Genomic DNA, 26157 nt, shown 5'->3' with positions numbered 1-26157 from the left:
GGGCCTTAAGGGAGCAAGGCGGCTGTGTCTCCAGATACCCAAATTATGTGTGTGGATGTGCCTTTTTATATATAGAATCATAGAATTGTAGAGCTGGAAGGAACCCAAAGAGTCATCTAGTCCAAACTCCTGCAAAACATGTTTTAAAACCCTGCGCAAACCTCACCTGATACATGAGTTAAAATGTGGAATCGGCTCTTGACTATTTTGCCTTCCTACCTTGTTTGATCCTTGGCAGTCTAACTTCCTCTCTCTTTTTTAAGTGTATTTAAAATTGCATCTACCCATAGCACCAAAATTTTCTAGGTGTGGTGTAGGGTTCAGGAGTGGTGCGGTGCCATGAGGAAGCCTGGAGTGTGAATGTGTGAATCCTAGAGTTGGAAGTGACCCGCAATATCATCCAGCAACACAGGAATCCTGGACTTCTTCGTGTTGGCTCATTGGTCCTAGACAAGAGACCCAGTTTGCCCCTTCCAGTCTCTGGCTTTGCAACAAGACTCAGGTAGCGAAGTCCTGTGGAGAGTGTATTAACATGGTCTCTGTGTGTGGTTTGGGAGCTGCACGGTCAGGAGAAAAACAATGCTGTCCAGGGTTGTAAAGACTGCAGAGAGAATAATTGGGTGCACTCTTCCCACCTTAGATCAAATCTATGCTTCCAGGTGCCATAAGAAAGCTGCAGAGATAGCGCAGGATAATGATCTCTTTCAGCTTCTGCCTTCTGGAAGAAGGTACAGGGTTATAAAGACTAGGACTAGCCGCCTGAGAAACAGTTTCTACCCAAATGCGATTTTGGTTTTAAACGCAGTATAAGGAGTCTCTATGGGAGTGTATTGCATTCATAGCTGTCAACTTCCAGATTTGAAAGTAAGGGATCAGCAGCCTCACCTGTCCTGGAGACAGTCTACGGGATATCTAACAATCCCGGATAGCAGCAGAAAGCAGCGGGAAACGGCGCTGGAATAAGGGAATTTCCCGCAAAAAAAGGGAAAGTTGACAGCTATGATTGCATTTAAAAATGGGGTATCAGAGTTTTTAGGGGGCTAACCAGGTTGGGATAGGTGGGGTAGCAGGCTTGTTGGTTTTTGAATGTCTTACGTAGATTGTTCAGTTTCGTTGTTCTGTATGGGACAATGACAATAAAGATTATTGTATTGTATCGTATCGTCCTGATGGGAGCTGCAGAGAACCCATGCACAGGACAACCGATTCTCCACTCCTGTCCAACTGTCCAGGTCAGCAGCCTGTGTTAAAAGAGCTCTCGGGGTAAGGTAATTTGAGATCACTAGCCATGATGCCTCTGGGCTACTGAGGGTGGCATGACACCTCTGGATATCCCTTGCTGGGGGGCAAAGTGGGGCAGGGACTGCTGTGTTTGTCTCCTACCTGTAGGCTTCCCAGTGTTGGCCACTGTGAGAACAGGAGTCCGGATGCTGATGCTGATATTTAATGATAGCAACCATTGCTGACAACAGGGGGGGAGAGGCTCAGGCCCCCTCAGCCTCTCTATCTGGCCCTCGGGACAGTCTCCCTCACTTGCCCTTAAGAGCCCTGAACTAAGACAATGCCTCTTGTCTGCTTGCCTTGGTCATTTGACCTTTGCCTGGTTGGAAAATAGAAAGGTGAGAGCCACATCCATTGCCCTGCAGAATCTTTTGCCTCTGCCCCCCCCCCCGCAGCATGCGGCCCCCAGAAAGTTTCCCACAAGGCAGTGCAGCCTGGAGAATCTCCCCCTCCCCTGCCTGACTTGTTGCCTGCTCTTCCTCAAAGCTAGGTCCAAGGCGACTAACAACAAAATGCAAAAGAGAACAGTAAAAACAGCAAAAGCAATATAACCTTTCAAGAAATTAGTTGGCATCAAAGATAATTGGCCCTGTTCAAAGCAGTTGGCAGCACGATAAAGCAAAGCCACGAAGCCCCCTCATTATGGCCCTTGGGGACAATCCAGCAAAGATTCTTATCAGGACTAGATTCCCACCCCCCACCCCCCAATTTTATCTGATCCTGCAGGGCTCCTCTGAAATATTTATTGCACGGGTGTTGAGCAAAGGTGCTGCTGTCTGATCTGGGCCCATGATGGGAAAACAATCAGCAAGTCGTCATGAGCACAGTGCAACCTCAGCAGCCCTGCAGAAAGTTAAATTCACGAGGCTACTCTCTGTTCCTGTGAGATTTGTGTTTGTGTTGTGTGTTTTGGGGCTCAGGCGTAGAGTATGTTTCACATTGCGCTCTTTCAATGGCTCTTCTGCCGTTTTCCATGCTGGGCTCCTTTAGCAGGATGGGCAGAATATATATATATATATATATTTAAAAAAATATTTATTCGAGTTTTCAATTTTATACACACAAAAAAGAAAAAGAAAGAAAAAAAATATTAAAAACAAATCATTTTCAATATCAATTTTCAATAACATGTTTCTTTGACTTCCTCGTACCTCCCCTTCTTGTTTTCTAGTTCAAATTGTTAATCCAGCAAATCCTAATCTCTTAACATTCCTTTTAACTAACACCTTACTTTCCAATCAACTTTTTAAATTTTATAACTTAAACAATACTAATCCCAGTTCTTTTTATCATAACAGCTAGAGACCACATAAGTTCAATCCAGCATCTTTCAAAGTTCATTAATTTTGCAATATTTCTGTAAATAGTCCTTAAATTTCTTCCAATCTTCTTCTGCCGATTCTTCTCCCTGGTCGCGGAGTCTGCCGGTCATTTCTGCCAGTCCCATACAGTCAATCAACTTCATCTGCCATTCTTCCAGAGTGGGTAGATCTTGCGTCTTCCAGTGCTTTGCTATAAGTATTCTTGCTGCCGTTGTAGCATACATAAAAAAGGTTCTGTCCTTCTTTGGCACCAACTGGCCGACTATGCCCAAGAGAAAAGCCTCTGGTTTCTTCAAGAAGGTATACTTAAATACCTTTTTCATTTCATTATAAATCATTTCCCAGAAAGCCTTAATCTTTGGGCACGTCCACCAAAGGTGAAAGAATGTACCAGGACGGGCAGAATATAAATGAGGTGGAGGAAAAGAAGAGCCTGAGTAGGAGCTGGAAGGCACAGCAGAAATCAAATGGGAGCAAACAAGGGAGCCCAAGGTGTTTCAGACCTTGGTGGTCCTCTTGCCGGGACGTTCAGAGGAAAACAGAGCCAACATTCTGATTTCTGGCCAGGCATCTACGGTATTCTAACTTGTTTGCCCAAAGTGACCAGTAAGGTAGCAAAAGGGGAAGAAGCCACCTTGGGCTGTGTCCAGTTGCCATTAAGGGTGGCACAGTTGGAAAGGCACAGATCTGATCCACTCGTAGGAAACTCCAGCATGCAAAACTCCAGTTGAAAGGCATGTCCGCTCCTGTTCTGCTCAATGGGGCTTACATAGGAAGGCCCCTCTGGACATCTTGGCCATGCGTAGGGCTGCTCCCAGTGACTTTACTTGGTTTGGTGTCGTCCTCCTACTCTCCTCCCCACCCAGCTACAAAATTAATTGCTAGGTAATTTGTAACTACACGGTGTTTGCTTATCAATATTTAATACACAAAATAATTTATAAATGCCTTCTTAAAGGTAATGGGACCCCTGACCATTAGGTCCAGTCATGACCAACTCTGGGGTTGCGGCGCTCATCTCGCTTTATTGGCCGAGGGAGCCGGCGTACAGCTTCCGGGTCATGTGGCCAGCATGACTAAGCCGCTTCTGGCGAACCAGAGCAGCGCATGGAAACGCCGTTTACCTTCCCGCCAGAGTGGTACCTATTTATCTACTTGCACTTTGACAAGCTTTCGAACTGCTAGGTGGGCAGGATCAGCACCTAGAGGACCACAAATTCCCCATCCTGTGTGTGTGTGTAATTTCAGCCTTAAATAGGGCTGGGGAACTTGTGGCTCTTCAGGTGCTGTTAGACTCCAGCTCCCATCAGAGCTAAACACGGCAGGTTGCTTACCTCCTTCGCTGAGTGAGGAAGAAAGCTTTCAAGGGCCCTTCAATGTTAATGCAAGTCTCCCTGTGTTTGGAGGTAAACACAGCTGGATGCTTAAGGGGATGGTTGTGACATCTCTGTGTGATGCAATTTTGTTCCGTTTTAAATTTAGTGCAGTTGATGTTAGAGGTCACGGTTAAGGTGTGCTACCTGTCATCATGACGGTAACTCATGTCCTGGGTTGTGACATTCAGACTGAGGTGTGCTTGGTCTTGTTATTCGGCTCACTGGTAAATATGGGTGTGAGTCAAACATAAATAAATCACTATGTAGCAAATTACATGGAAATGCCAAGTCAGAGAAGTGTAAAAGGGGATCAAACCGGTTTTTTGCCCTCGTAGCTTTTTTAACGACTCTTTCTACTAAGTTTATAAATAAATTATAACATTTTCCATGGAAATGACATTGTAATTGTAGTTCATAAATCATAAAACGATAGTAAGACAGTTGTGTGGACAATGCCATATAAAATCTGCTAGTAACCCACAATACAGAGGGGAAAGTATGGATGCAGCTTAGCTATATAATTATTATTACATCAAACTATAAAAAAGTATTGTCTTGACTTCTAAAGTAACCTTGAAAAGTCATTCAGTTTCTCCAATAAAATGGTGTCCCAAATCTTTTTTAACCATTTTGAAATGGTTTGTTATCTGTAAAGCTTTCCATTATGTGGCAATACAGATAAGATCAATATAGGGACCGGCCCTGCTGTTAGGTAGGGTGAGGCAGCTGCCTCAGGCAGCAGATTTGGCGGGATGGGAGAGGAAATGGAGGAGAGAGCTGTGGGTGCTGTGTGGCCCACCGTCCCATTCACCAAACTGCTTTGCTGCCTTTAGTTGCAGCAGAGGAGACTCTCCAGCCATCAGCACCAAAGTAAGATTCAACGGCCTATCAGTTGTCATCTGTGCACAGAACTGGGATGGCCAAATACCTTTTTCCTAGATGCCCGCCCTCTTAAAAAATAAAATTGCCAAGCGTGTAAACCTGAATGTGTGTAAGTTGTGAATTACCTGTACTCTGGTGAGATGCTAATTGGGGCAGCGCCTGGAGTTGTGTGGAGTAGCTCATCGTATCCTTTGTGCAATGGCAGTAAAAAAAGAACAAAGAACTTTCCCAGTGATACTAGCCTTTTGAGATAGCATTTCACTTAAATGAAATCAAATGCTATCTCACAAGGCCAGTAGCTGGCAAAGGCACATTTTATCAGAAAGTGTCTGAAGTCAGAAATGGCTGTGTGATGACCCCTGGAATTTGCATTCTGAGTGTTCCTTTTCTGCAAGCTCAGGACATTTGAGTGGAGAATCTTTAACCAGGCAAAATTCTTCCTTCGGGCTTTAATGACAGATGGGTGGAGGGAGGTATTAATAGGGCCAGGACTGTGTAGCTCTTCTGAGCAAAGGGTTCAAAACCTGCCTGCCAGGGTGTTTGTAGCAAAAAAATGGGACGGAACAGGAAAGCTGGCCGCTATAATAATAATAATAATAATAATAATAATAATAATAATAATAATAATAATATTTATACCCCACCCTCCCCAGCCAAGACCGGGCTCAGGGCGGCTAACAACCAATAATAAAAACAAGTTGATTAAAATATAATTTAAAAGATTAAGATACAACATTAAAACATTAGGGTGCAATCTCTTCATAGGAGGAGAAAGGAAAAAGAAAGAGGGGGAGGGAATCAAGTTGACTCCAAGCCAAAGGCCAGGTGGAACAACTCTGTCTTACAGGCCCTGCGGAAAGAGATCAGATCCCACAGGGCCCTGGTTTCATGAGAGAGAGCGTTCCACCAGGCTGGAGCCAGAGTTGAAAAGGCCCTGACCCTGGTTGAGGCTAATCTGACTTCCTTAGGGCCCGGGACCTCTAGGGTGTTGCTATTTATGGACCTTAAGGTCCTCCGTGGGGCATACCGGGAGAGGCAGTCCTGTAGGTACGAGGGTCCTAGGCTTTAAAGGTCAAAACCAGCACCTTAAACCTGACCCTGTACTTCACCGGGAGCCAATGCAGCTGGAAAAGCACTGGGTGAATCTGCTCCCATGGCAGAGATCCCGTGAGGAGCCTCTGCATCACCACTCCCAAAAGAATGCAGAGTGCCTGTGCAAACTTAAATGTTTTGATGCAAATATAGAAATGAGGCCTGTCATTTAAAGTGAATTGCATCTGTGCCATGGGGGAAGTCTTGTCTCAGTGACCTGTGTGTCCCCTAAGCCGACTGTGTGGAGGCTAACTGTGAATGATCTGGTTCAAGGTGCCTTCTCTCTTCTTGGAGGGGGGTGTCTTTATTCCCCCCCCCCCATCTAACATGGAATGGAAAGCCCTTCAAATCTACTTCTTCTTTGGCGATCCCTTGTAGCCGAGTAAGATTGTCTTCCATAAACACGGTTTTAACAGTGAGTCCGTAAGTGACTGTGGAGGCCAATTCTGGATCCACACGTCCTTCCACAGTGGGGACATTGGTTTCCGGGTGGGAGCTGATCATGGTGTGGGTTTGCCAAGCGTGCCTTCCTCTTAGCACGTTTCTCCCTTGTGTCCTGAGTTTGAGTGCCTTCAAAGCCCATTACACCTTTGGTAAAGGCTGTTCTCCAACTGGAGCACTCACAGGCCAGTGTTTCCCAGTTGTCGGTGTTTATGCTACATTTTTTTAGATTTGCCTTGAGACAGTCTTAAACCTCTTTTGTTGACCACCAGCATTACGCTTTCCATTTTTAAGTTCGGAATAGAGTAGAGTAGAGGAATAGAGGGCTGTCAACGAGAGCCAGTGTGGTGTAGTGGTTAAGAGCTGTGGACTCGTGATCTGGTGAACCGGGTTCGCTTCCCCGCTCCTCCACCTGCAGCTGCTGGGTAACCTTGGGCTAGTCACACTTCTCTGAAGTCTCTCAGCCCCACTCACCTCACAGAGTGTTTGTTGTGGGGAAGGAAGGGAAAGGAGAATGTTAGCCGCTTTTGAGACTCCTTAGGGTAATGATAAAGCGGGATATCAAATCCAAACTCCTGGGATTTGTTTCCAAACCTGAGGAGATCAGTGGCTGCAATGAGCCAGTGGCTTTCTGGGTAGCTGCCCCCATCATGCCCCCCACCCATCACAAGGGCATGATTCTGGGCAGCGGGACCTAGGGAAGCGAGCAGGACTGGCACATGACAGCAAGCCCCCAGTGCCAAGTTACTCTTTGGGTCCGGTATCAGCACCCGCCATGATTTTGCAGGGGAGTCTGTCCCTTTTGGGAGGCGGGTGGCGCTGTGGTCTAAACCACAAAGCCTAGGACTTGCCGATCAGAAGGTCGGCGGTTCAGATCCCCGTGACGGGGTGAGCTCCCGTTGCTCGGTCCCTCTCCTGCCAACCTAGCAGTTCGGAAGCATGTCAAAGTGCAAGTAGATAAATAGGTACCGCTCTGGCGGGAAGGTAAACGGCGTTTCCGTGCGCTGCTCTGGTTCGCCAGAAGCAGCTTAGTCATGCTGGCCACATGACCTGGAAGCTGTACACCGGCTCCCTCGGCCAATAAAGCGAGATGAGCACCGCAACCCCAGAGTCGGCCACGACTGGACCTAATGGTCAGGGGTCCCTTTCCCTTTTACTGTCCCTTTTGGGATTTCTAGCTTGCTGGGCTTAGTGCCCTCTCCAACGTACAGACCTATAGCCGCACCTGACATGCCCTTCTATCCTTCCTATAGAGCAGTGTTTCCCAAACTTGGCTCTCCAGCTGCTTTTGGACTACAATTCCCATCATCCCTGACCCTGCTAGCTAGGAATGATGGGAGTTGTAGTCCAGAAACAGCCAAGTTTGGGAACACTGCTACAGAGCTTATAGCCAGAGATACCTATGCCCCCCTGGTTCTCTCTGTTCCACCAGGTTTCTGTGATGCTCACTGTATCAGGGCGGGTTGTGTGGAGAGAGTCTCTTCCTTTAAATTCCTGGGAGTTTACCTTAGTGAAGACCTCACTTGGAAAAACAATATAACTCAGGTGGTTAGGAAGGCCCAACAGAGGCTCCATTTTCTCGGGATCTTGCAAAAGAACAATGTTAAACAACAATGGATGACCTCCTTCTACCGGTCCACAATAGAAAGTGTCCTCTCATATTGTATCACAGTGTGGTGCGTTGGCTTGACAGCCACAAAGTCTTTACAGAGGGTGGTGAACACAGCCCATGATATCATGGGCTGTTCCCTGAGCCCACTAGATGACATCGCAAGGGATCGTTGCCTTAGGACAGTGAGAAAAAATCCTCAGGGACGATTCACACCCCAGCCAGCACCTCTTTAATCTTCTACCCTTGGGCTGGAAGTATAGAAGTATAATCAGTCGTAAGGTAAAGGGACCCCTGACCATTAAGTCCAGTCACGGACGACTCTGGGGTTGCAGCGCTCATCTCGCTTTATTGGCCGAGGGAGCCGGCATACAGCTTCTGGGTCATGTGGCCAGCCTGACTAAGCCACTTCTGGCTAACCAGAGGCTAAAAAACAGTTTCTATCTGTGGGCTGTTAGGCTGCTGAACAGAAAATAATATAGTGCAACTGACCTTCAGGGTTGGTGTGTTGTGCGACAAGCACACAGAGTGCAATGAGACTGAGTGTTTGTGGGGGGGGGGGAGAAGCTCGGTTAATTTCATTGTACACAGGTTGTACATTGACAATAAAGGTATTCTTATTATATCCATGTTGTCCTCTAAGACCCGGCACCAGTGGCGTAGCGTGGGGGGTGCAGGGGGGGCCGGCTGCACCGGGCGCAACATCTCGGGGTTAGGGTTAGGGGGCACAAATCCACGGGTTAGGGGGCGCAAATCCACGGGTTAGGGGGTGCAAATTACTTGCCTTGCCCCAGGTGGTGACAACCCACGCTACGCCACTTCCCGGCACCCCAGTTCTCCCATCTTGGCTTGGAGGCTTATAAACAGATAAAGTCTGCCTCTTAAATTTGGCCTCTCCGAATTGCTCTCCGAATTGGATTTCCCTTTAAGGTGGCACAGTATTCTTCTTTTTGGCATTGTTTCTAGATGCCTCCCAAACCTATGAAGAGCTGAAGAGCGCTCCATTCTCTGCCAGTGTCTGGAGCCGGGAAAGCTTTGTTCTTAAGGGTCAGTTTGCTCTAACCACTGCGCTACAGTAGCTAAGAACAAAGCACTCGGGTTTGGGCCAGCTGACAGCCCTGGAACTCAGCCCTTTATAATAATAATAATTTATCATTTGTACCCCGCCCATCTGGCTGGGTTTCCCCAGCCACTCTGGGCGGCTTCCAACAAGAAGAACTTCAGTAGTAGCCAGTGGCGTAGCGTGGGTTGTCAGCACCCGGGGCAAGGCAAGTAATTTGCGCCCCCTAACCTGTGGATTTGCGCACCCTAACCCTAACCCCCAGATGTTGCGCCCGGTGCGGCCGGCCCCCCCTGCACCCCCCCACGCTACGCCACTGAGTAGTAGCAAATCCTCCGGAAAAACAATCTCTCAAAGAACCTGTTGATGGCATTTTTACCATTGTACTGTGGAGAGTGCATTAACTTATGGTCTGTGTGTGTGGTTTGGGAGCTGCATGGCCAGGGAAAAAACAATGCTGTCCAGGGTTGTAAAGACTGCGGAGAGACTAATTGGGTGCACTCTTCCCACCTTGGATCAAATCTATGCTTCCAGGTGCCATAAGAAAGCTGCAGAGATAGCGCAGGACAGTGCGCACCCCGGAAAATGATCTCTTTCAGCTTCTGCCTTCTGGAAGAAGGTACAGGGTTATAAAGACCAGGACTAGCCGCCTGAGAAACAGTTTCTACCCAAATGCGATTTTGGTTTTAAACGCAGTATAAGGAGTCTCTATAGGAGTATATTGTATTTTAAAATGGGGTTTCAGAGTTTTTAGGGGTTTTTGAATGTCTTCTGTAGATTTTTCAATTTCATTGTTCTGTATGGGACAATGACAATAAAGATATCGTATCGTGGTACAAAGTGGAGGGGGGGGTTGCTTTCCTTTCCCTCCCACCCCCAAAGTACCCACCCACCTGAGACCCAAACTGCTCTAGGAGGCTTCTGTTGTGGGGCGAGAAGACACACCGCAAGACTTTGTTTTGAGGCCTCCTCTTCTTTCCCATTGTTTCCAACCCATTGATAGTGAGCAGGCGAGCAGGCGTCTTTCAGAGTCTGTTGTGACCCCTCACTTTCGGGCCTGCCTGAAAGCCCTCCCATGGCGGTTATTTTATGAAATGCTTCTACAGTGGTACCTCGGGTTAAGTACTTAATTCATTCCGGAGGTCCATACTGAACCTGAAACTGTTCTTAACCTGAAGCACCCCTTTAGCCAATGGGGCCTCCTGCTGCTGCCGTGCCGCTGGAGCACGATTTCTGTTCTCAACCTGAAGCAAAGTTCTTAACCCAAGGTACTATTTCTGGGTTAGCGGAGTCTGTAACCTGAAGCATCTGTAACCCGAGGTACCACTGTAAAATGGTCTGCATGAGGGTCTGCATCCATTGTTGGCCTTCCTCAAAACAGATCCGTTGAAATGAATGAACATTGGTAACAAGGGTCCATTAATTCCAGTGAGTCTATTCTGAACAAAAACTGGTTGGCTGCAATCCTTGGTGGGCACAAAGACTTTTGTGGTGGCATTTTTTTCAAAAATAAAAATAAAATTGGGTTGTGTTTAATGTGGACACAGTTCTTCATGAGGTTTTAAAAACTAAATTAATTTTTTGAACAAGGACAAGCACAGCTCCTCATAGAATACTCTGCAGTTTTATTTTTATTTTTGCAACGTAACCTTGAAGCGTACCCAAGAACAGACCACCGGATTTTCTGTCAACTTGCTTTGCTTCTTCTAAAATATGTTTGAGGGAAAACCCCAAAACAGGATGGGGTGTGTGGTTGGCTTCTGTTTACTGTCTAGTTACCTGCTCTAAGCAGTTGATAGTTCAGTCGCTCATCCTGCCCTGATAGACCTCCTTGCCAAAGTTGCTCTGTTCGAAGCTAAACCTGTTTTTGAGTGTTTCAGAATTGGTTTGCAAGCGACCTTGACTGTGTATCACAGAAAGGCACCTTGCGTTAGTTGGTTCACTTCTAAGTAGTATCAACAGGTGCTAGATTTGGCTAAACTGCAGCCGACCCATTGCGCTCTGGGGCAGATTTGACAGGTATCGGACTCCCCACCCTCCACCCCCATTCATTCACAAGATGCTCCCGTCCAGTTGTCTGACTTTCAAACAGTTCTGCGTCAGATTCCACCCCCCACCCCCCGAATCACTCGGGGCAAGTGGCTGTTAACCTGGCGAGATATGGCGATAGCTTGTGTACCCATAACAAACATGGGGTAGTGGAGTGGGTTTTTAAATGACTGGATGTTGACTGTAACCAACATTAGTGCGCTTCTCGTTCTCTCTGTCCAACCCCCCACCCCATAGCGAGATTTAGCTAGGCAGGAAGCAATGCGGGCGTCTTGCATCCGTCTGCATTGCAACAGTATACCTCTTATGCAAAATACCAAAGCAGACAGGAAACTTTGCTTCGCTCGGCTGTCTCAGCGTTTTGCTGATACTTCCAATCCCCGCATTTTCCCTGCCTGCGGTTGTGTTTTCTCCCCACTGCTGCTAGTGAAAGCAGAGGCTGTGCGTGGACAAAGAGAGAGGAGCAGACTAGAAGAGGTAAGAGCGAAGGCATGCTAAGGGATCAGGGATCTACGGTGGCTTTCTAGCTGGATGGAGGAAGTGGAGGGAGGAAAGTTTTCTTCCCTCTCTCCGGACGCTGGAACTTGTGGACGTCCAACAAAGCTCAGGGTTAGAAGTTTTGGAGGAACACGCTGTCACAGGAGGCAGTCATGGCCACCAACCTGGGTGGCTTTGAAAGAGGATTAGACAGTTCGTGGAGGAGAGGGTTCTCCATGGCTGTGATCGATGGCTGCACTGGAGGAAGCAATGCATCTGAATGCCAGTCATTGGAAACTGCAGGAGGGGAGAGTCATGCCCTTGTGTCTGCGAGTTTCCCACAGGCATCTGGTTGACCAGGTGAGAACATGATGCTGGATTCAAGGGGCCACCGGCCTGATCCAGCAGGGCTGTTGTTGTGCCTGTATATTCTTATGAATATATATTCTGCATCCATCTTCATAATAATACAGCGGTACCTCAGTTTTTGCTAGGGACGCAGGTGGCACTGTGGGTTAAACCACAGAGCCTAGGACTTGCCGATCAGAAGGTCGGCGGTTCGAATCCCCGTGACAGGGTGAGCTCCCGTTGCTCGGTCCCTGCTCCTGCCAACCTAGCAGTTTGAAAGCATGTCAAAGTGCAAGTAGATAAATAGGTACCGCTCCGGTGGGAAGGTAAACGGCGTTTCCGTGCGCTGCTCTGGTTCGCCAGAAGTGGCTTAGTCATGCTGGTCACATGACCCGGAAGCTTTACGCTGGCTCCCTCGGCCCATAAAGCGAGATGAGCGCCACAACCCCAGAGTCAGCCACAACTGGACCTAATGGTCAGGGGTCCCTTTACCTTTTATCTCGGTTTTTGAGCATCTCGGAAGCCAAACTTTTCAGTTTTCGGACACCGAAAACCCGGAAGGAATTGCTTCCATTTTCAAACGTTTTCTGGAAGTCGGAACAGCTTCCGCTGCATGTTTTTCAGTTTTCTGAGTTGACTTTGCCAAACGCCCTTTACCCCTCGGTTGTCGAATGTTTTGGAAGTCGAATGGTCTTCTGGAACGGATTACGTTCGACAACCGAAGTACTGCTGTAATTTATTTAGCAGAGATTTATCACATTTTGGACCCCAACTTCTTTCTGAAATGTCCAGTGCAGGGCACATGGAAGTTAAAACATCATCTTCATCATCATCATCATCACCATCATCATCATCAATAAGTTATTACTTATACCCCGCCCATCCGGCTGGGTTTCCCCAGCCACTCTGGGCGGCGTCCAACAAAAGATTAAAAATACATTAAAATATCAGTCATGAAAAACTTCCCTAAACATAGTTAAAGGAAGCTATCTATGTTTTAGATAGACCATTGACCCACTTAGTTCAGTGTTGCCTACACTGACTGGCAGCAGCTGTCCAGAGTTTTTCGCCCTACCTGGTGATGCTGCCAGTGGGGAATGGAACTGGCACCTTCTGCATCCCAGGCGGTTGTTCTGTCACTAAGTTGTGCAACAGCTCTATGAGCTAGGGTAATACTCTTGTCTCCAAGTTACATATGCAGGCTGGGAGCTTAGGGGGTGGCTTCCCAAAGGTTTGAGCTGAGAGTTTTCCTTAGGGTTTCCCAGCTCACAGATAACAAGAACATAAGACAAGCCATACTGGATTGAACCAAAGGTCCATCTCTTGTCCAGTGCCCTGGTTCCACAGGTGCTCAGCTGATTGCCTCTGGGAGGTCTAATGAGCAGATCAGTAGCTTCTTGGTGCCTGGCATTCAGGGATATACTCCCCCTGCAGCTGGAGGTTCCATTTAGCCATCATGACTCATAGCAGCTGCTGGGCTTCTTTCTCTGTGGATCTGTAGAATCTTCTAACTGTTGTGTGAAGAAGCCCATCCTTTTGTCTGCCCTGAATCTCCTTCTATTCAGCTTCATTGGATGGTGTCTTTTGGCTCTAGTATTATGGGACAGGGACGCGGGTGGCGCTGTGGGTTAAACCACAGAGCCTAGGACTTGCTGCTCAGAAGGTCAGTGGTTCGAATCCCCGCGACGGGGTGAGCTCCCGTTGCTCGGTCCCTGCTCCTGCCAACTTAGCAGTTCAAAAGCACATCAAAGTGCAAGTAGATAAATAGGTACCGCTCCGGCGGGAAGGTAAACAGCGTTTCTGTGCGCTGCTCTGGTTCGCCAGAAGCGGCTTAGTCATGCTGGCCACATGACCCGGAAGCTGTACCCCAGCTTCCTCGGCCAATAAAGCGAGATGAGCGCCGCAACCCCAGAGTCAGCTATGACTGGACCTAATGGTCAGGGGTCCCTTTACCTTTTTATATGCTATATGGTAATTTAGGGACCTAATAAGTATCTAAAGCCATTTGCACATGTTGCCATGCAACCCGTCCCTGCAGAATGTAGGCACCCTATATATAGAAAGGAGCAAACCAGTGATATTTGAGGGAGCAGGCTAGCAGGCGGGGCCCATGACTTATAGGAGCCTACACAACACAAAACACTGTTGCTGTTTGTAGGTTTTATTTCATTTGTTTTTTATCTTATATTTTGGAAATACATCCAGGGGTTTTTTCCGTTTAAATTTTTTTGGGGGCCCCAAGAGAGTGGGTCCCTAAGCTATAGCTTGTTTAGCTTCTATGTGAATCCGGCGCTGCTTGCAGTGGCCAACCAGATGGGAACCCAGTGGGAAACTAGGCAGCAGAACATGAGCTGTCAACTTTCAGATTTGAAAATAAGGGATCAGCAGTCTCGAAAATAAGGGATCAGCAGCCTCACCTGTCCCAGGGACAGTCTACGGGATATCTAACAATCCGGAATAGCAGCGGGAAACGGTGCTGGAATAAGCGAATTTCCCGCCAAAAAAGGGAAGGTTGACAGCTATGGCCCTATCCACTGAGTGGGTCTATAGGGAAGGAGGAGGTCTTTCAGCTAATTCAGGGCCAAGTCACTCGGGGCTTCAAATCCCTTGAATTGGGGCTGGAAACCAACTGACAAGAAAAGCAGCTGCCTTGATACAAGGGCCATTTTTGTTCTCAGGGATTCCCCAGCCCAGTAATCTGGCTGCTGCATTAGAAGCAGCTGAAGTTTCTGAGTCATCTTCAGAGCATGTCACAAGGACCCAGACTGGAAGTTATCAAAGCACAGAGTACTGCGGCCAAGGCATTTATGCCCAGTTTTAGCCGATGAACCAGGCAGCTCCTTGTCACCTGAGCCCTCCGGGCGCAGTGATGGATCCTATGAATGCTCTGTGGTGGTTTTACGAACAAAAATAGATCCAGAGAAGCAGAGTTTCTAGAGCACTGGACAGGAGGTGGAACTTGATGTCCTCCAGATGTTATTGGCCTACACCTTCCATCCTCCTTGTCTATTTCCCATGACACCTGGAGCGGAAGGAAGTTTCAATCCAGCAACATCTGGAGGACCGCAGGTTCCCTGTCCACCTAGACCAGCCTCCTGCTTCCATAAGTGCCCGATAGCGCCTGAACCCCATCCTGTTCTTTGTCCCTGGTGCTTGATAGTCAACAACATTGTTTGGGGTAGTGAATTGTCCCCCAGAACCATCTATCTAAGGCTCTTGGCTCCATTCTAACCAGTCAGGTGAGAGTGATTCAACAAGGAAGGCGAGCTGATCCTTGTTGATCTTGCTTATCTGGCCAGTGTGAACATTAGCAAACCATGTAAGCTGTTAAAAGAAGTCCAGGATGTGATCAGTGGAGCACATTCTGAGTTAGTCTGCAAAGTTCTTTGCTGCCTCTTAAATCGATGCTTTACGATGCAGCACAATGCTATCTCTGTCTGCCTAGAAGTAAACCCTGTTGAATTTGGTGGGGCAGACTTCACAGGACATTAGGCTAGGACTTTGGCCTTAGCCTTTGAGGTTGTGCAGGAGGAATTCTTCATTTCCCCTGTGATGCGCCACTGAGAGCATGGCATGATTTTTACGTGGTAGCCTTTTCCAGATTGCAACACTTGTGGCCCTCTGACAGCCGGCCTTGTGTCATAGCAAAGAGCCTCAGCTGTCAGCTGGGGAAAGTCCCTGGTTTCCTTTGTCTCGAATGCAAAGTCACAAGCCTTTGACCTGAAATGAAAATGAAGTCTCAGGAAACGTAGGAGGGGGAGAGCAAAGCGTCTGTTTTGCCTTCAGAAGGCACCAGGCGCGACCCCTGCAGTCAGTCAGGGTCGCCATTATGAAACTAGATGGATCCATGCTCTGGCTTGGTATCAAGATCTGTCAACTGCTGTTACCCAGGCACGGTATCCAGTTTCTGGGGAGAGGATTGGTGTGCCCAAGTCCTGGTTGTGGACTTCATGGCAGCATCTGGTTGGCTGCTGTGGCAAACCAAATACTGGATTAGAAGATGGCCCTTTGGTCGGATCCAGCAGCCTGGCTATTCTGATATTCTTATGCCTGCATGCTCCCATTTGCTTGCCTTGAAACCTTATTCCTTTGTCTCCTCACCCTTCCACTACCATTCACCCTGCCTCCCACCAAAAATGAAGATTGTTCCTCTTGGATTGGACAGGGGTTTTTGAGGTTTGTTTTTTTGGTTGGTTGGTTTCTATTTATAAAGCAGCAGGTGGCGGTTGGTTGGTTGGTTGAAAATTTGTATACAGTGGTACCTCGGGTTACATACGCTTCAGGTTACATACACTTCAGGTTACACACTCCACTAAGCCAGAAATAGTGCTTCAGGTTAAGAACTTTGCTTCAGGATAAGAACAGAAATTGGGCTCTGGCAGCGCGGCAGCAGCAGGAGGCCCCATTAGCTAAAGTGGTGCTTCTGGTTAAGAACAGTTTCAGGTTAAGAACGGACCTCCGGAACGAATTAAGTACTTAACCCAAGGTACCACTGTACTACTTGAAAGTAAGAAAACTTCTAAGCAGTTTACAAAATTACAATTCCCCCCTGGAGTGGTTTAACACAATCACTCTTTCCAAGGCACTTTGAGAATTGCAGCTCAGACAGAGGAATTGGGGTCTCCTGACAACTCTCGACACCCTGTAGTTCCCAGGATTTGGAGCAGGGGGGTGACTGTTTAAAGTGGTATCATAGGGCTTTAAATGTATGGTGCTGATGGGACCAGGAAGCTACTTTCTACCAAGTTGAGCTATTACCCCAATCCGCTGCTCTGTCCCAGCTCCTGCCAACCTAGCAGTTCGAAAGCACACCAGTGCAAGTAGATAAACAGGTACTGCTGTGGCGGGAAGGTAAATGGCGTTTCCATGTGCTCTGGCACTCATCACAGTGTCCTATTACGCCAGAAGCAGTTTAGTCCTGCTGGCCACATGACCCGGAAAGCTGTCTGTGGACAAACGTCGGCCTGAAAGCGAGATGAGCGCCGCAACCCCATAGTTGCCTTTGACTGGACTTAACCGTCCAGGGGTCCTTTACCTTTACCTTACCCCAATGCTCTTCCCAGTCTCTATCAGTGAGGCTCTTGAGGCCTCTTTCGACCTCTCTCCCAGCCCTGGTACCCAAGATCCTTTTAAATGGCGGTGCCAGGAATTAAACATGAGACTTTCTCCAAGATGTCCTACTCTTGAGCCCATGTCCCCTTCCTCTGATTTCTTTTATCCCATCAGCCATTGCAGCCTTAAAGGCTAGAAACTTCTTTTACAGGGGAGGGGAATTTTTTTTTTTAAAGAAATATTTATTGAAATTTTACAAAAACATAAATACAAGAACACATAGTAAAAGAAAAAAGAAAAATAAAGATACGACATATAAAAGCGCAAAAAAATAAGAAAAATTAAAAACAATTCCATTTTTCATAGCTTAAAACTCATTTGCTTGTTTCTTTGACCTCCTCACACCTCCCCTTCTTGTATTCCCATTTAAATAATCAAATCAGCAAATCCTTACCCTCTTTCATTTATCTTAACTCTATATCTTAACATTTTATAACTCTGTAATTTCATCCATTATCAATTCATTTTTGCATTCTCTTAAAGCATTACAGCTGGAAACCACTTAATTTCTATCCAACATCATTCTAACATTCATTAATTTTACAATATTTCTGTAAGTAGTCTTTAAATTTCTTCCAATCTTCTTCCACCGACTCTTGTCCCTGGTCTCGGATTCTGCCAGTCATTTCTGCCAATCCCATATAGTCCATTATCTTCATCTGCCACTCTTCCAAAGTGGGTAAATGTTGTGTCTTCCAATACTTTGCAATAAGTATTCTTGCTGCTGTTGTAGCGTACATAAAAAAAGCTCTGTCCTTCTTTGGCACCAATTGGCCGACTATGCCCAGAAGGAAGGCCTCTGGTTTCTTCAGGAAGGTATATTTAAATACCTTTTTCATTTCATTAGATATCATCTCCCAGAAAGCCTTGATTCTTGGGCACGTCCACCAAAGGTGAAAGAATGTACCTTCAATTTCTTTACATTTCCAACATTTATTATCGGGCAAATGATATATTTTTGCAAGCTTGACTGGGGTCATGTACCACCTGTATATCATTTTCATACAGGGGAGGGGAATTCTTAGGATGCTGAATGTTGCCCTTGTGTGGTGGAATAGCAAAAGACACGCATGATAAACGGTCTCCACCAGGAGCAACTCCGCACAGGGCAGGTAACAAAACATACGGCATTGGGATGGTCCCAGGAACACCCCTGCTTAAGAGAGCCAGTGTGGTGTAGTGGTTAAGAGTGGTGGACTTGTAATCTGGTGAACCGGGTTCGCTTCCCCGCTCCTCCACATGCAGCTGCTGGGTGACCTTGGGCTAGTCACACTTCTCTGAAGTCTCTCAGCCCCACTCACCTCACAGAGTGTTTGTTGTGGGGGAGGAAGGGAAAGGAGAATGTTAGCCGCTTTGGGACTCCTTCAGGTAGTGATAAAGCGGGATATCAAATCCAAACTCTTCTTCTTCTTCTTCTTAACCAAACAGTGGTTCTGAATCTGCCTCTTCAACCACGAGGCCTAGGAACTCGCTGGTTGTTTTTAAATGCAGCTTGCTCCAAGGGTGCTTCAGATATTTCCAAACTCTGAATAGGGAAGTGGGTATCACCCCCCACACACAATCCAGACATTAAAAAAAAATAGTCTTGTACTGTGAGATCACATGGTTTCTTCTTCTTCTTCTTATCCTTTTGTATTGTCATTCCTTAGAGGAAGTCCAGCTGTCGTGTGCTCAGGCAGTGATGCTCTCAAGCTTTCCCTCCACAGTGTGTTTCTACAGGGTGATGCCCATTTGAGCTGCCACCATGTCTATGTACCTGAAGCATTTCACCGTGGTGGGGGATGATCCTGCTCAGTGGAACAATGACTACAGGAAATGGGAGGAAGAGGAGATGGAAGAGGAAGCGAAGACCCCCGAGACGGCCGTCAAAATCGACTCTTCCCCCAGGACCCCCACCTTCCGGGAGGTGATGAAGAAGTTGTTCCAGTCACACAAATTTCAGGTACGTGGCAGGTACCTGCTCTTATGTGCATGGAAACATTGGTGGCTGGGAGACTCAATGTTGTATGGAGTGCCCAGCTTTGAAGGGAAAGAAGACAGATGCCTCTAGGGTTAAATTGGTGACCATGAATAACCAGCCATTGCCACCAGCAGGAGCAATTGAACTCCCAGTCACCTTGGGGTCTCCAAATACTTTGTGCACTTTCCTTGTAATCACAATTTTTATTGTTCTTGGGGTGTCCTTTTCCTCAAAGGCACTACAGTGGTACCTTGGGTTACATATGCTTCAGGTTACATATGCTTCAGGTTACAGACTCCTCTAACCCAGAAATAGTGCTTCAGGTTAAGAACTTTGCTTCAGGATGAGAACAGAAATCGTGCTCTGGCAGCAGCAGGAGGCCCCATTAGCTAAAGTGGTGCTTCAGGTTAAGAACAGTTTCAGGTTAAGTATGGACCTCCGAAATGAATTAAGTACTTAACCTGAGGTACCACTGTACAAGTATGTTTGGAGCAGCAATAAAACACACTTTTTCCATATCACATTTTCTAATCACCTTCTTAAAGGATGACACTGGACTTCAAAGTTTAAAATTTGGCTCATAATTTTAATAAAAAAGCAATTACTTTTATGACACATGTTTTGCAAATATGTGGAATTCAAAGCACATTCTTTTCTCCTTATGTTGAATTAGTGTGGTCAATCACTTTGTCCTAGATGTGTCAGGGAGATGGTTGCCCTCCATGCAAAGCCTACAGTTGCAGCCACCTGAGATATGCCATGGAAATTGTGTATTGTATTTGTCATGTCCTTTGGGAGAATGTCGGGGAGGAGTCTGTAGAAAGTGCTGGCCTGCACCCACAGACTTTACGCTAAGAGAGTAGAGTTTGGGAAAGGAGAACTTGAGGAAGAGACTTGGGGGGTCAGTTGCAAGGCTGGAGATCATGCGGTTAGAAAAAGAGGGCTGGAATTGGGTAGTTAGAAAGATAGATGCTAGATAGTTCTTAGACAGCTATTAGAAAGATAGCCGAGAGTTATTTGATCCAGTGTTTTGTCGGGATCTTGTGATCCCCATCCTAGATTCTTGTTCACTCAATCCCTGTGGCTTCATCAGTCACACTCACTTCACCTCCTTTTACACGACTTTGTGTGTAAATATCAGTGGATCCTGTCAGTTCCCTGCTAGTAACCTATGAGACCAAAATCTGTGTACAGTGGTACCTCAGGTTACATACGCTTAAGGTTACATACGTTTCAGGTTACAGACTCCGCTAACCCAGAAATAGTGCTTCAGGTTAAGAACTTTGCTTCAGGATAAGAACAGAAATCATGCTCTGGCGGCGCAGCCCCATTAGCTAAAGTGGTGCTTCAGGTTAAGAACAGTTTCAGGTTAAGTACGGACCTCCGGAACAAATTAAGTACTTAACCTGAGGTACCACTGTATTTTTGTCAAGAGTTCACCCATGAGGGTGTGAGACCTGCAAGCAAGCGAGGACTTGCAAACTTGGAAAGAACCAAGTTCAGAGGGAGAATTCACTGACTCAGCACAGCAATGTTGTGGGGTCCTGCTTCCCTGGGGCGTGAAGTCAGTCAACTGGAAGAAATACACAAGTCTTCTCCTCAAGGTCTAAAACAGCCAGGAAGGCCGCGTTGTCAAAGAGACCTTCACCAGCTGAATCATCATCTGCACCAGCTTCAGACAGAACCACAAGATAAACACAAAGCTCCTGAACTGGAATCTGTGCCTAATCTGTTAGAAAGAGGGCAAGGAGCACATCTTCAACATAACTTAAGAGGTTTTGTTGTGAATGACAAGACACTGCATACGGCACATGCTCATGGAATACTGACTTCTGCTAACAGAAAGCATCGTACAAACTGTTTGAAAGCGTTTTACTAGCAGACGCAGAAAACCCAGGAACAGGCTGTGATTTCAGATGTTGCCATGGAGCAGCTGGTAGAATAAATTCCACAGCATTTCGACAGTGCTGGTATCCTGCAGCCCAAAGATGGGAATGGGCAGCTTGTATTGCTAGTAGAATGCTCATCTACAATTATCCCTAGGTCGTAAATCAACATATAAAGAAAAAATCCAGTTGCAATAGCATAGCAATATATGTGACAGGGCCAAGGAAAAATTAATTTGCAACTGTGCAACTTACTGTTCCAGCTAAGTTTACCTTTTCTATAGTCCAAACTAAGGCCCAGGGGCTGGATCCAGCTCAATCACCTTCTAAATCCGGCCCCTGGACAGTCCGGGAATCAGCGTGTTTCTACATGAGTAGAATGTGTCCTTTTATTTAAAATGCATCTCTAGGTTATTTGGGGGGCCTGCCTGGTGTTTTTACATGAGTAGAATGTGTCCTTTTATTTAAAACACATCTCTGGGTTATTTGGGGGGCATAGGAATGCGTTCATATTTTTTTCCAAAATATAGTCCAGCCCCCCACAAGGCCTGAGGGACAGTGGACCGGCCCCCTGCTGAAAAAGTTTGCTGACCCCTGCACTAGGCGGACAGACAGTGAGCTGCCCAAGGCCAAGTCATTCTCTAGATCTCCTTGGTGCGGAGCCTAATGGTCTGCACCACTGCACTTGAGCCGCAGCTTTTGCCTCATTCTCCTCATCCCAGCTGCCACCTTTCTTCCATGGCTGATGAACACCTCGACTTTGCAATCTTCTGCTTGGCTTCAAAGGTTTGCATATTTATTCTGGTCTTGATTCTTCTTCTCCCAGATCTTAGTTGTCTGCCTGGTTATTTTGGACGCCATACTGGTCCTCGGGGAACTGCTTTTGGACTTGAAAATCATCCACCCTGACAAACATGAGATTGCACCCAAGGTAAGGGCAATAGGGGAGGAATCTGCATATAAATCAGGGTTCATGTGTTGCAATTCTGTGAGGTGTAGAATCCAGCTTCCTCAGAACCTTAACTTCTCATTTTTAAAATAAGCCAGTTGCTAGACCTGTAGAGATGCATATATATACTTGAAGAGATTTGTGTAGTGCCCTTTCTCTGTGAAGCAAATATGGGAAGGTGTGTATGTACATGTGACCCACACATCCCATAGTTTGCTACGGGTTGGTAAAAGGTAAAGGGACCCCTGACCATTAGGTCCAGTCGTGGATGACTCTGGGGTTGCGGCGCTCATCTCGCTTTATTGGCCGAGGGAGCCGGCGTACAGCTTTCAGGTCATGTGGCCAGCATGACTAAGCCGTTTCTGGCGAACCAGAGCAGCACACAGAAGCGCCGTTTACCTTCCCGCTGGAGCGGTACCTATTTATCTACTTGCACTATGAGGTGCTTTCGAACTGCTAGGTTGGCAGGAACAGGGACCAAGCAATGGGAGCTCACCCCGTTGCAGGGATTCGAACCGCCGACCTTCTGATTGGCAAGCCCTAGGCTCTGTGGTTTAACCCACAGTGCCACCCGCATCCCGCTACAGGTTGGAGCCAAGTAGCAATGTATGAACCTGAAATATATCAAATAACGCTATATAAAGATAAAAACTTGACCTGTATAATAAATGAAACATACATTAAAAAAACAGAATCTTAGATCTCAAGGGAGGCCAGAAGGCGTTTTGTTAGTTGAGCAGCCTCTACTGTAAATTTAGCTGCATTAGATGTTGCAGACCTATTTGAACTAGACAACGGATATTTAATCTTATCCATAACCATGAGGGTAGCAAGCAATGCTAAATATTTCTCTGAATCTTTATGCCTAGCTGTTTTGTACAGTTCAGAGTATATTGCATAGCGTGTGGAGTTCTCAGTGGAAGGGGGGGGGCCTTCCACAAATGCAAAACGGGTTGATCTCTGGGGATTTTCTTGAATCTCCCTTCCAGAAAAGACTTTATAGGGCTGTAAATGCTTTGTGGAGTAAAGGTAGATTTAGCTCCAATAGGTATTTCTCTTCCCCATGCTAGAATCTAAAGCTGAGGAAAGTATTTGAAACTCTGGGTGAAGCAATAGCATCCCTGTGCTGTTCTGCAAACAGATCTTGGAACAAGTGCTGTAAATATTGCATCGGCTAGGTTGGATTTCAGCAGCAAAAGGGCCACCGGATAAAACTAGTACAGTCGTACCTTGGTTTTCGAACAGCTTAGTTCCCGAATGTTTTGGCTTCTGAACGCTGCAAACCCGGAAGTGACTGTTCTGGTTTGCGAACTATTTTTGGAAGCCAAACATCCGATAGGGCTTCCGATTGGCTGCAGGAACTTCCTGCCAATCAGAAGCCGCGCTTTGGTTTCCAAACATTTTGGAAGTTGACCGGACTTCCGGAACGGATTCCGTTCGACTTCCGAGCTACGACTGTATATCCAGTACGTTTCTGAGCACAATTCAAAGTGTTAGTGCTGACCTTTAAAGCCCTAAACGGCCTCGGTCCTGTATACCTGAAGGAGCGTCTCCACCCCCATCGTTCAGTCCGGACACTGAGATCCAGCGCCGAGGGCCTTCTGGCGGTTCCCTCATTGCGAGAAGTGAGGTTACAGGGAACCAGGCAGGGGGCCTTCTCGGTAGTGGCACTTGCCCTGTGGATGTCAAGGAAATAAGCAGCTATCCTATTTTTAAAAGACATCTGAAGGCAGTCCTGTTTAGGGAAGTTTTTAATATTTAGTGCTGTATTGTTTTTAACACTCGATTGGGAGCCGCCAAGAGTGGCTGGGGAAACTCAGCCAGATGGGCAGGGTATAAATAATAAATTTATTATTATATTATTATTATTATCCTCAGTCCAAATCTACTGCTTGCTCTCCAGGTGTTGTTGAAAGTATATTAACTTTTGCCTTGTCCTCTTTGCACCCTGGCAGGTGTTCCACTACCTGAGCCTTAGCATCCTCACCCTCTTTCTGGTGGAAATTTTCTTCAAACTCTTTGCCTACCGGTTGGAGTTCTTCCATCACAAGTTTGAGGTCCTGGACGCCATCGTTGTCATCATCTCATTCGTTCTTGACATTGTTCTTCTCTTCCGGGAGCACGAATTTGAAGCACTGGGATTACTGATCCTTCTTAGACTGTGGAGAGTAGCCAGGATTATAAATGGTAAATCTTGAGGAATAGATGGATTTTGGTATGGAACCATTCACAGTGCACAGGCACTAATACCCATCCAGGAATTTCTTGAAGAAAGCCAGTGTGGTGTAGTGGTTAAGAGCGGTAGTCTCGTAATCTGGTGAACCAGGTTCGCGTCTCCGCTCCTCCACATGCAGCTGCTGGGTGACCTTGGGCCAGTCACACTTCTCTGAAGTCTCTCAGCCCCACTCACCTCACAGAGTGTTTGTTGTGGGGGAGGAAGGGAAAGGAGAATGTTAGCCGCTTTGAGACTCCTTCGGGTAGTGGTAAAGCGGGATATCAAATCCAAACTCTTCTTCTCTTCTTCATTGTTTGCCATCCCAAGTATTGCCTGAACAACAAACTTGCAGCCAGACTTCCTCTTCATCATTTTATTATTTGGCCACAGACCCATTAAAATAGAACAGTTGACAATTTAAAACATTCACTTACAATATGAAGCAAATGACTAAAACATGTATTACATAGTACATAGTAAAAAGATAAAATTTGAGATACAAATTGCAGTTAGAATCAGTGTACAAGACCTTTGAGTAGAGAACAGGAACTTGGCCATTATCTCTGTTATTAACTTGTTTGTATCAGCCGAGTACTGTTCCAGTGTCCTTCCAAGCTGCTTCCATATTTTGGAACGAGTAATAATCTCCTGTGACCTTCTCTATGAAGATTACATTCAACAAAGACCTGACCCAAAGTTTTGACTACTTCCTATCTCCACAAGGACACAAACAGTCCTCACATGGGACGCCTCTTTTTACTGTAAAGGGAGGTGGTTAAATCTGGCCCTGGAAAAGGCCTGGCGATACTTTGTCAAATGACCTAGATATGTGGCATATCTAGAAAACGCATGTCAAACTAAAAAAAAAAAAAAAAGGTAAAGGGACCCCTGACCATTAGGTCCAGTCATGGCCGACTCTGGGGTTGCGGGGCTCATCTCGCTTTATTGGCTGAGGGAGCCAGCGTACAGCTTCCGGGTCATGTGGCCAGCATGACTAAGCCGCTTCTGGCGAACCAGAGCAGCGCACGGAAACGCTGTTTACCTTCCCGCCGGAGTGGTACCTATTTATCTACTTGCACTTTGAGGTGCTTTCGAACTGCTAGGTTGGCAGGAGCAGGGACTGAGCAACGGGAGCTCACCCCGTCGTGGGGATTCGAACCACCGACCTTCTGATTGCCAAGTCCTAGGCTCTGTGGTTTAACCCACAGCGCCACCCACGTCCCTAAACTAAAAAAATACTAGAGAACAAATTCTATGAGCACATGAGAAAGAATATTGGCAATCAATATCCTTGATCCATTGTTCTAAAGTAGATTGTATAGCAGAATTTGATTGTGGGCAGAGGAAGTCCAGAGACTTCTGGATCATTCAAATCCAGCCCCCTCTTCCTGGTATCCTTGACCTCTCTTCCCAGGCCTCCAGGCCCTTCCTAACAGGAGTGCACACTGCTCGTGGCTTTGTCCCACGTGCGCACACACACACTGCCTTGTTTTTACCCTTTCTGCCTCCTCCATCGCCATTCTTCCCTTGGGTCTGCTGAGACTGTTTCCACATATAGGTTCTTGTGACTTAGCCCATAACACTTGGCAATACCAGTCTGCTTGCAAACCAACAGATCAAACTGGACCTGCAGCTGGAGAGCCTTGATCCAGCTCCAGCTGCTTCCTCTACATCCTCCCTCTCCTCTTTCCGATGAGAGGAAAATCCTAGAGGACAGTTGTGAGAATAACCGCTGTAAAGAGCTTGTGAAGGTGATTCCTGGGTCTCAGCCAATAGGGCCTGGCTTAACTTTCTTGTCCCCTGAATCCATTCCCCAAGGAATCATCTTGTCGGTGAAAACACGGTCTGAGCAGCAGATGTCCAAGCTGAAGCAAGCCAACCTGCAACTCACCCTAAAGGTCCAGGAGATGGAAGCTAGCTGTGCAGAGAAGGTAAGGCCATCTTTTCAGTGGCTGAAGCTCTGATCCAGCTGCGTGTAACTGAGTCGGCTTGAAATTAAGTCACAGCAGCAAAGGACAGGGAGCAGCTTTAGCAGCCCGTCACCCAACCTCATAGATGCCAGGCACATGGCGGGCAAGTGTGGCTTAGGGAAAGCAGA

The 26157-nt window shown here is 46.8% G+C and overlaps 1 protein-coding gene across 2 annotated transcripts in view; it reads left to right on the top strand.

Moving 5' to 3' along the window:
* The window catches only part of HVCN1 (hydrogen voltage gated channel 1), a 28624-nt gene that overhangs the window by 1322 nt on the left and 1145 nt on the right, over window positions 1-26157 (top strand). The window contains exons 1-5 of one of the 2 annotated variants that reach the window (XM_083629713.1): window positions 10417-11589; window positions 18756-18991; window positions 21722-21826; window positions 23800-24031; window positions 25878-25990. In XM_083629713.1, coding sequence (XP_083485839.1) covers window positions 18794-18991; window positions 21722-21826; window positions 23800-24031; window positions 25878-25990 — 648 coding nt within the window. In that variant the 5' untranslated portion in view covers window positions 10417-11589; window positions 18756-18793. Of the gene's footprint in view, window positions 1-10416; window positions 11590-18755; window positions 18992-21721; window positions 21827-23799; window positions 24032-25877; window positions 25991-26157 lie in introns of those variants that run through there. The other variant, XM_083629712.1, reaches the window with a different exon arrangement.

Source organism: Podarcis filfolensis (genome assembly GCF_964270895.1).
Source record: "Podarcis filfolensis genome assembly, chromosome: 8".
NCBI classification, from domain to species: domain Eukaryota; kingdom Metazoa; phylum Chordata; class Lepidosauria; order Squamata; family Lacertidae; genus Podarcis; species Podarcis filfolensis.
Note: the sequence above shows the minus strand (reverse complement) of the source record. Positions and strands in the feature narration are given on the sequence as shown.